Source organism: Eurypyga helias, unplaced genomic scaffold (assembly GCF_000690775.1).
Source record: "Eurypyga helias isolate BGI_N326 unplaced genomic scaffold, ASM69077v1 Scaffold43628, whole genome shotgun sequence".
Taxonomy (NCBI): Eukaryota; Metazoa; Chordata; class Aves; order Eurypygiformes; family Eurypygidae; genus Eurypyga; species Eurypyga helias.
In genome coordinates this window covers 13278-22972 of record NW_010265793.1, presented here as the reverse complement: position 1 = coordinate 22972, position 9695 = coordinate 13278, and the positions used below count along the sequence as shown (strand labels likewise).

At 43.4% G+C, this 9695-nt stretch overlaps 1 protein-coding gene across 1 annotated transcript; it reads left to right on the top strand.

The window, feature by feature from the left end:
- Window positions 1-311: 311 nt before the first annotated feature.
- Window positions 312-8896, top strand: BRAT1 (BRCA1-associated ATM activator 1; the record flags this gene model as incomplete). Its single annotated transcript, XM_010156859.1, has 12 exons — window positions 312-466; window positions 1235-1382; window positions 2379-2751; window positions 2845-2964; window positions 4130-4221; window positions 4478-4596; window positions 5097-5277; window positions 5662-5735; window positions 6298-6397; window positions 6679-6777; window positions 7776-7954; window positions 8168-8896. Coding segments are annotated over 12 exons (2369 nt in total), but the record flags the coding sequence as incomplete, so codon positions are not given.
- Window positions 8897-9695: the final 799 nt, after the last annotated feature.

Here is a 9695-nt window from a genome sequence, read left to right as displayed (position 1 = left end):
AGCTTGCGGGGCTGTCCCCGAGCCCTGGCTGCCGGGGGCTGGCGGGGGCTAGTCCGAGGGGGAGGGAGGCTGGCAGGCCAGGACCCTGGGGGAAGCCACCCCGAGAGGTGCTGTTCCCTCGGTGACACCTGGAAACGCTGTTTGGTACGTGAGGCCTATACCTAGGCTTCAGGAGGCCTCAGATTCGTCCCTAACAGTTGGAGGGGTTACAGTCAGCTCAGGCAAGCACCTTAGAGTTGTGAGAGATGGCACAGGTCCTGGCAGTGACCCTCTGTTTTCTGGCCTCTTCTTGGGCAACACTTGGTCCCTAGATCCTGCCGTGAAGCTGGTGCAGGACAATCCCTGTCTGACAGAGTTCATCAGCTCCGTGCTGGCACAGCCTGAGCCCAGTCCCGGCATCGTCTCCTTTACTCTGCGGTTAGCTGGGATACTTGCCGCTTCCGAGAACCGCTTCCAGCACTTGCAGGTGAGTTGGCTACACAGGTACCTGCTGTCGCATGTCTCTTTCCGCCTGTAAGGACACCTGAAAATGTACATATTCCGCTTATAAAATTTTTGGCATACATTGAATGACTCACCAAATGGTGATAAGATAATGAAGACCTACAATCACACTGTTACTTTTCAGTTCCCATGTAAATCTGCTGTCTTAGTTTTGTCGTGCCACAGTAGTACGATGAATGCTAGCATGTAGTGCCTCTCATTTTCAGTTCAAAAGAGTATATGGTATAACATTATCTCACAGCAGTCCTTTCAAACTATTGTATCCCTGCACAGATCCTGTAGGTTTTAAACTGCAAGAACAGATGTACTTTTCTCTCCATAGCAGGTTGACATGAAATCTCCAATTCCATGCAAAAATGAGGGAGCTTTTTATAGCTCTGCTTGCTACAATAGAATACATTTATTGTACAAAACCCAAAAAGTTTTGAGGAAAGAGATGCATACAACTGCATAAAGCAGTCTAAGGAAACTAATACATACGCAAGTTGTCCCCAGCATCTTAAACCCAAGAAATCTTGGGTTTGAAGACCTCTATTGCTTAGTCCATGAAGGAAACACCCATTGAGTTTAAGCATGGGATTCTGAAAATTTTCTGTTTTAGCAGTGCTTCTAGCAAGAGGAGGTTTCACTGCATTATTGATACTCTCAACTTGGATGACAGAGCAGCCTCTCCACTCCTCTCGAGCCCCTTTGCTTACCATTTACTCTGTGTGTTCTCCTCTGGCCCCAGCAGGAGAAGCTGTTGGTCAAGCTCTTTGGCAGCGATGGGCCTCTGAGCAGTGCAGTATGGGAAGATGCATCTGTGCGAAGCGGATGGGTGAAGGGTGTGCACAACATGATGCATCATCAGTCTGCCCTTCACTTCCTCTGCAGTGGTGGTGAGTACTTTGAGGACTGGGAACTCCCCAAATCCTCCGTGTCTCTTCCATTCCAGTCTTGCTCAGATGTCAAATGAGAGAGACAGTTTTCATTTATTTCAGCTAAAAATAAGCTGTTTGTCAAAAACACTGATGTAATTGAAAGGTGGTGGGGTTTTTGTTAAATTAGTTATGTATTTAATTTTTTTTTTATATTTTTTTAATCCAAACACTGAAGATGGTGCCCTTTTTAGAGGGGAAAGAGGCATATCTTATGAAACACATGATAAAAACAGCTCATTAAAGCCTTCTGTATTCTTATTTGTAACTCTTACTAAAAGGTACATTTCACTGTGATTTTAGTGCAGAAAAACTAAGCAGGGGCTCATTTATCTTTTAATATTTGCACACACTTGCAGTCCCACTGTTGTTACACAAGTAGGTAAATTCTGCAGTTGACACTGACTTTAGATCTCATGTACAGGGGCCTAAAAGACTAGATCAGTATTAATGTGCAGCATTAATAGCAGTTTTTAGTCCCAGTGGCCTAAAATACTAGTTTAGTATTAATGTGCAGCATGTGCATGTAGTGGTATTTTTCCATGTATGGGGAAAATAGTACCATTGCTGCCATTCATTTTTTCCTACCAGTTGTGTCCAGAGATGCCACAGGCTCCTTCCATAAATACACAGTGAATATGTTGTCAACTCCCTAATATTACTGACGTTATTTTGAAGTCCTCTTCTGTTCCTGAGTTATTAACACACCTGAGTATCTGAAAGGAATTTTACTTTTTTTCTTTTGTTTGCTTTTTGTTTGTTTGTAGTTAAGGACTGGCTGTCTTTGAAATGTGGTAGAGATTACAGAATAAAGTATTAAAAAAACCCCACCAACACCATTTGAAGCTCTTTGGTACTTGAATTAGAATAATATATCGTTGGGGTGCAGCAAGGCTCCACCTCACAGTAGGGAGGCTGCTGTTTTTCCCTCCAGTGACTTGTTTTGTTTTCACACAGGAGGCGTAGATGTGATCTTCGCTTTGCAAGGGGATCCCAGCCTGTTTGTGGCTTCTGCTGCCAGTCAGCTTCTGGTGCACATGCTCACCCTCTCCTTAGAGTCTGAAACGACTAAACCTCTCGGCACAAAGGACTGCGACTGGCCAGCGTGTGCTCAAACGATTATAAAGTGTATAGAAGATGCCCTTCACTCCAGCTCTGCCTCTCACATCAAGCAGTCATTAAAACTGTTAACTAGGTTGTTTGCCAGTTGTAATGCTACGTGGACTGAAGTTCTGTGGTTAGGCATAGCAAACCAAATAGAATCCTTTTTGATGGAAGAGACTCTTGAAGCACAGCCCATGCTGGTGAATCTTTTGATTAACATGGCACGGTAAAGACCTTCTGGGACCTTGGATCCAGTGGTGAGATATACCTGTTTTACACCATCTAATAGGACATATTACTTACTCTTCTTTTGTCTCAGGTCCCCTGTGTGTTCTGACACTGAAGGCTGTTTTTGGGCACTAGTGACATCTGCTCTGGAACGCTTAACTCCAGTACAAGCAGGTCCTTTGGCAGTGGGAATTCTGAAGCTCGACAAATGGTAGGACTTAACTGCAATGAAATTTTTGCACTCTGCAAATGTTTCTGTGCTGATATCTCTGGTGTCTTTCCAAGAACTGGTTTTTTCCTCATTTCATTTTCCACTACATTCCTTAATATGTCAGACTGCCTCCCAAGAACGATGCCAGTGGCTAACAAACTTCTGATACTGATAGTGGGAATAATACAGTTTCAAAGAGAGAGAAATGAAAGGATCCAACATCACATTTGTGTGTATGCGCCTGCATCTTACCTACAGCCAGCCAATTTCAGGACGAAATTGCAAGCTCCTTTACCTTTTTACTGGCAAGTTTGATTAAGATGGACACAGTTTGACTGCCTGTCAAATCCAGTAGTCTCTGTACAGTTTTCTCTTTCACAAAAACACAACACTGAGTAGTGTAAGAGCTTTCATTGCTGTCCAGCAGAAGTGTGCACCTGGACACTCAGTTGGCAGCTGTAGAAAAACTTCAGTTAGACGGACCCTGTAGAGGTCATCTAATTTGACCTCTTGCTCAGTGCAGGGCTGACTTCAAAGATAGATCAGGTTGCTCAGGGCCTTCACCATTCAACTTACAAATATTCCCAAGGATGAGTATTCCATAGCTGCTCTGGGTGACCTGTTCTAGTGCTTAACCACTTTCATTTCACGATGAAAAGTATTTTCTGTTTACCCAGTTGGAATCTACCCTGTTGCAATTTAATCTTGTCTTGTTGTGCACCTCTGAGAAGTCTGCCTGCATCTTCTCTGTAACTCTCCATCAGGTAGAGAAAAAAGCATCAAGAAATCAATAGATGTTAAATGAATACAGCACGTGTGGATGCTGATTTACCTGCTAAGTAAAACCTGTATCTTAAGATATAAGGACACCATTTTGTTGACAATAAATGCCTCTATCTAGACCCTCTTCTTAGGCAGAATCCCACTCTTCATTTGCATAGCTTGATAAGGTTGCTAATAAATTCCAGAGCCATTTCTTCCCTGCTTTCAGTTAGCCAGGGAAACTTGGAAGAAGGCTTGAATTGTGATACTACTTTCATTGCACTGTCATTGCTGGCTTGTTTAAAAGCTTGCCTGAAAAGCATTCTGTTATGCATTTAGGGACAGATGTTTGGGAAGGAATTGAAATGTTCTTGTTTTGGTAACTGCTGTTTCCTCCTTGAAGCCCACAGGATGTGAAGATTCAGGCACTGACTGTTCTACTTCAGCCAATGGACTGTATTTTGAGAGCAGCCTCCCAGCCTCTGGAATATACAGGTACATTTGTGATAGAAAAGTTAGAGGCTAGTCCACTTGCCAGTGTTTTAAGTGTCTGGCACAGACAAAACTGGAGGAAGAAGAGTAGAAGTTGTCAAGGACAGTAGCAGTGTTTGTGGTGAAATGCAGCATCCACTGTCAGTTCCATTTGAAGGGATATTCATACTGCATCCTTTAAAAAACTTGATTAACTTTAAAAATCACAGTCCTTTGTACTCACAAACAATCAGAGCTCTTCCCTGCTTTGGTCCTCTAGGTTTGTTGGATGAATCTGTTAGTGATCCTGCCACTGTTGAAAGGCTTCTGTCCTCCAAGTCGTCGTGTATCAGTCTCCTGTGTCAGACCCTTGCTCATCTGGAGGAGCTGCTGTCTCTGGTAACATTCAGAGAAGGGAAAAAAGCCTGGGGATCAAATTGGTCCTTGAAAGCCAGCCTTAAGCGTGGTTGCCAACTTTTGCAGTAGAGCGTAACGGAACGTGGACAGGAGTTGACAGTGAGGACTTCCATACGTTCAAGAAATTTAGTACAGTAGACTCCAAACAGGAAAACAGGAATACTGGGGCTTGTAAAGAAGGACTTCACATAGTTTTAAATCCATCTGCACAAGCTTTGTTACCATAAGTTACTTCTACTGCAGTTACTGATCCAGTGAATAAATTGGGTTGCTTTGCCAAGCAGTGAGAAGAATCTCCTTCCATCTGTGCCATTGTTCCTGGGAGAGAGAAAGATACTTTGTTTGTAGTTAGTAGCACTGTAGTACCTTAAGAATACACTAGAAATTGCAGTTTTTGCTTCCCCCTGACCTACTGCTCTGTATGCACGCTTGAGACTTTTGCTGGAACTCTTTTTCTTGTTTTCTTTCTCCCCTCCCACTAGGTTTACTTGAATTTACCATACACACCTTTGCTAGGCTCTCTCATGGCAATATTACAGTTCTGTAATGGCTTCCTGACTCCAGCTTCTCCTCTGGGAAGCCAAATAAGCCGAAACTTGATCAATTGCTTCAGAGTACAGAGGGCAGCTCTTGATGCCCTAGCAGCACTCTCCAAGCAAACAGGTGAGTTAATCTTTGTGCTTTATCTTTTTTTTAAATTTTGGAAATACTTGACTATTCTGTAGTTGCAGAATTTTTCATTCTTCTTCACCAATCTGAACAACGACTGCCACATCCATTTCTGAAATTCGTTCATTTTTTCTGATTCTTCCTACTATCTTGGCTAACCTGTTTATTGATGAGATTGGGCAGGTAATGCTCTAATCAAAAGGGTTGTAGTCATTGTGACAAATTGGATGTTTCTCCTTTACTCTGAGGACTGTGCTTGCTTTCTTCTCCAGAACAGTTTTACAATTCTACATCTTTCTGTATTTCAGCAGTTGAATTTATGATTTAGCTCCTCCTTCTCTTTGTATTCGCCCTTTAGTTTTCTTTTCTATGTTTCAGTCGGTCACACGCTCGTAGGAAGTCTATTTGATGTCTTCCTGGCATACCTGGAGAGTCCAAACACCAACCCTACTGTGAGTATAGAACTAAGAAGAGATCCAAGCTTGCCCCAGTGGGATGTTTTTCTGAGGAATTGTCTGACAACAGTTGTTCCTTAGCACAGTTTGTATTAGAATATGTAGGAGACTTGTTTTGCTTCTGGGTGGCTTGCAGGAAGTAGCTAAAATTCTGATGAGTAACTGACCAGTTGACCATTGAGTGTTCTTTTCAAGACAGAAGCCATCACATCTAAGAGTAGCACCAGCATCCTCAACCTGACATGGTCCTTAGGTATTAAATTCTTTGCATTAAGGGGGTTTGTTTTCTTGCTTTTTGTTCAAATGACTCTGACAACTGCAAATCAAAAGATGGAAGTACTAGAACTTTATAACACTCAGCTGAGAACAGGCATTTTCTAGGTGCTTGTTAGAAATGTTATATAAACCCCATTTATTTGTGGCTTACCTCGTAGTAAGAAAGCATATGTACTTGTTTATTCTGAGAACTCTAAGTTTGAGGCTAAAACAAATTTTGTCTAGCATGAAGGCAACAATGCCTCCTCCTGTACTAAAGTAAATCTGCTTTGTATTGCTGCAGGTTCTAAAGAAAACATTTCAGGCTACATCCAAGTGGTTGGCACGCTTGCAGGAACTGTCCCCCAACAGTCAGTGGCAACAAACTGAGAAGATTTTGGAAGGTAACAAAGCTATTCAGGATGGGACAAACAGCAGCTAATGGCATATATGAAATCTGTTTGTCTACCTTTCCCACTCAAAGCACTTAGGATTTATTTGTTAGCAATTATGTTGAATTTAGGTTTAGCTGTCCAGATAGTGCTTTGAAGAACTCGGGGAGAAGCACACAGCAGCAGGAAAAGGGATTGCATCAGATAAAGTGATACAGAGGTTGGGCAGCGACTGCTTCAGGAAGGCTTGTTGGCTCTCGTGTCCGTTCAGGCTTGTTGCTTGGCTTTTGCAGGTGTGTTTCTGGTGCTGCAGAAGCGTTTGTGCAGTCCTTGCTGGGAAGTAAGAGATTCTTCTCTGGAGTTCCTCACTGGCCTCATTAAAAGCTTGAGAGGTAGGTGCAGAGATTTAATAGTTCGGATGGGAGGAATATTTCTTTCCATGTTATGAAAGTCAGTGAGGCTGGTGAAGCATCCTCTGACCTGTAACTGCAGGGCTAAGAGAAGAAGAAAGTGTCAAGATTTTTACCCTTAGCTCATGATCAAAATCTGACAGAAAGATTATCCTACTTTTCTGTTGAACTCAGACTGACGTGCCCTCCTCAGTGGCAGTTTTGGTGAGTTAAACTGAGGGGTGTTGAGACAGTCATAAATGTTGAGACATGTGTCAAGGCAGGTGACAAAGCTTAATGGCAGATAATACGTTCCCTTTTTTCAGCTTGCTCTGCAGTGGAGTCTGTTTGGTTTCACTCAGCAGGCTGGGATTTGGGATGCTAGGACCATAGCTCTTTGCCTGTTTTGGATGAATGACCAGTTTTCCACTGGAGTGGAAGCTCAGGCTTTGCAGCAGGTAGCACTAAGGCGGTGTTAATTCTACAGTAGCTCTGCGATGTTGGGAGAGGGGAATGTTGTCAGCTGCTGTTGTCCCCAGGTCACAGAGGAAGTATGCAGCACACTCAGCTGCATTAGCAGTCTACCCTGCTGCAGTTGCTTTCTTTTTCTTTGCCATATGCCTTGACAGCAAGAAAGGAAGACTATTTTTTCCTCCTTTCAGCAAAGGTTTAAGTTTGATGAGGCTGAAAAAATGTCCCCGCTTGCCCAGAGAAAGTTTTTTCTTGCCATGAGAACAATTGTAAATGGATTTTTCCAAGTCCCAGTGTCTAGCAGGGCTTGACTGAAAGTCACCAAGCTAATGGAAAGCGGGGAGCCTGACACAGAGCATGTGTGCTCTTGCGAGCAGCTGCCTGGTCTCTGCAGTGGCTCAGCTCACTGGCAGCTGTCCCTGCAGTCAGTGGGTATCCTTGTATGACGCAAAGAACTGTTTGCATTGGAAACGGCTTCATGCTCTGAGAGAATAAAGCCTTGCTTCTTTGGGTTGCTGTCTTGTTTACAGACCAGGATGAGTTCAGGCAGACTCTCCTGTCTTCAGGGGTGCCGAGGCTTACAGAAGGTCTTCTTGAGGATCCAGAAAGCTACGTGCGAGCGAGTGCTGTGATTGCTGTGGGACACTTGGCCTTCATTACTTACTTCGCTCCAGAGCCGCCTGTTGTAGGGAACCAGTATAATAAAGAGGTACGGTGACGCGTAGCCCACTGCAGAATCAAGTAGAACTACACATCAGTTTACTGCTGTACTACTTACAGCTTTCTTCACGAGTTACCTGCAGTCTCATACAAGCAGATTTCAAAACCAATGAGGAAAAGACTAGAGATTTTTTTACTTCTGTTGTTCTTGTTTCTTTGCATGTTCCTCCCCTCATTTTGCTTTCTCTTTTTTTACATTTAGAACACTGTAGCAAAGCTTCAAGAAATCTTGTCAATGGACCCAGAGGCCTTTCCTAGGAGGGCTGTGATCAGCATCTTCACCAAGTGGCTGAGACAGGGCTGCGTGGGTCAGCTGGAAGATACAGAGCAGTTTGTCTCTAGAGTGATCCAAACTGTGGAGCACGACTTGGACTGGGAAGTCAGACTTGGTGGTTTGGAACTGGTTCAACTTTTCTGTCGTCAGACAGCTTGCCAACTTGGCTTTCCTAGATGCCCGTATGCTCCTGTCCCCTCTTCAGTCACTAGTGCTGTTCATCACAACGAGGCACTGCAGATCCTTTGCCGAGCAAAACTGTTCAGCTTTTTGTTTCGGTCTTTGTGCGACTGTGACAAACCGGTGGGTCAGAGAGCCTGCGATATACTGCTTGCCTTACGAAGTGATTTCTGTTCAGATAGTACCCCGAAGGATTCACAAGGGATGGGAGACTTACCTGCAGGGCATGGCATTGCCTGGTTACAAAGGACACTAAGGCAGGGCTCTCTGGCCCAGAACTTCCCCACAGATGGTAATGGGGTAGATTTTCAAGATCCAGAGAGCATGATGCTGGCTTTGGGTACAGTAGATTTAATAGAGCTGCATGATGAGCTAAATAAGAGTAGTGACTATGTGGAGAAAAGCCCTCAGTCCCTCTTACAGGACATCCTTGCTACAGTGGGGACCACAGAGGAGAATGAAGCTGACTGTTACTGAAGACATCTTTTGCTCTTGGGGAGCAGTGTTAAAGCAGTTTTCTTCTGGAGATTTTTTTGCTACCGGTCATGAAGTTGTTCTTGAGAGAAGATAAAAAGTTTTACGCTGAGCAAAGGATTGTTTTGTTAGCTGTTAAATGGGTTAGAGAAAACCTTTGCTTTAATACTGATTAGTTTTTTGTTAAAAAGTGTAGTCTCCAATAAACTGTGATTTGTTTTTCAAAGTAAACATGTTAAGAAATGCATTTGTTCCTTTTTCGAGTCGGATGTCTTTTAAGAAAACAGCAGACCATGCCTACGTAAGGAAACACTTTATAAAAACAAAACGGTGACTGAAAACAAGTTGTTTCATGTTCCCTTTAGAGCCAGAGTAGCTAAAACCAAAGAAGGCTGGTTTTAAGGGACACTTATTTTGCCCTTATCCGTATCTCCATTCTAAAACCAGAGTTCTCGAACTCCCTGTTGCATTCGAGGTCTAGAGCAGAAGGTAGCAGTTACAGTCACAAGCTGATCATCCTTACCGTTACCAGCTTTCCTCCATGGACAACATGCTTGTTTGATCTCGGCAGTGACACTGAAAAGCTGACTTTGTTCTTAATTTAAGCCAGAAGCAAATCCATTTTGCTGAATTTTTCAAGTGGCCCTGGTCTCCATTCCGGAAGAGCTAGGATAACTTCTGACTAGTAAGAGACTTGGAAACCTGCAGCTTTGTCATGATAAAAATAGATCTATGCTGAGCTTCGGTAAACAAGTCGCAAACAGCAGCTATAGTGTGCACAGCAACACTCTTTTCTAAGAAA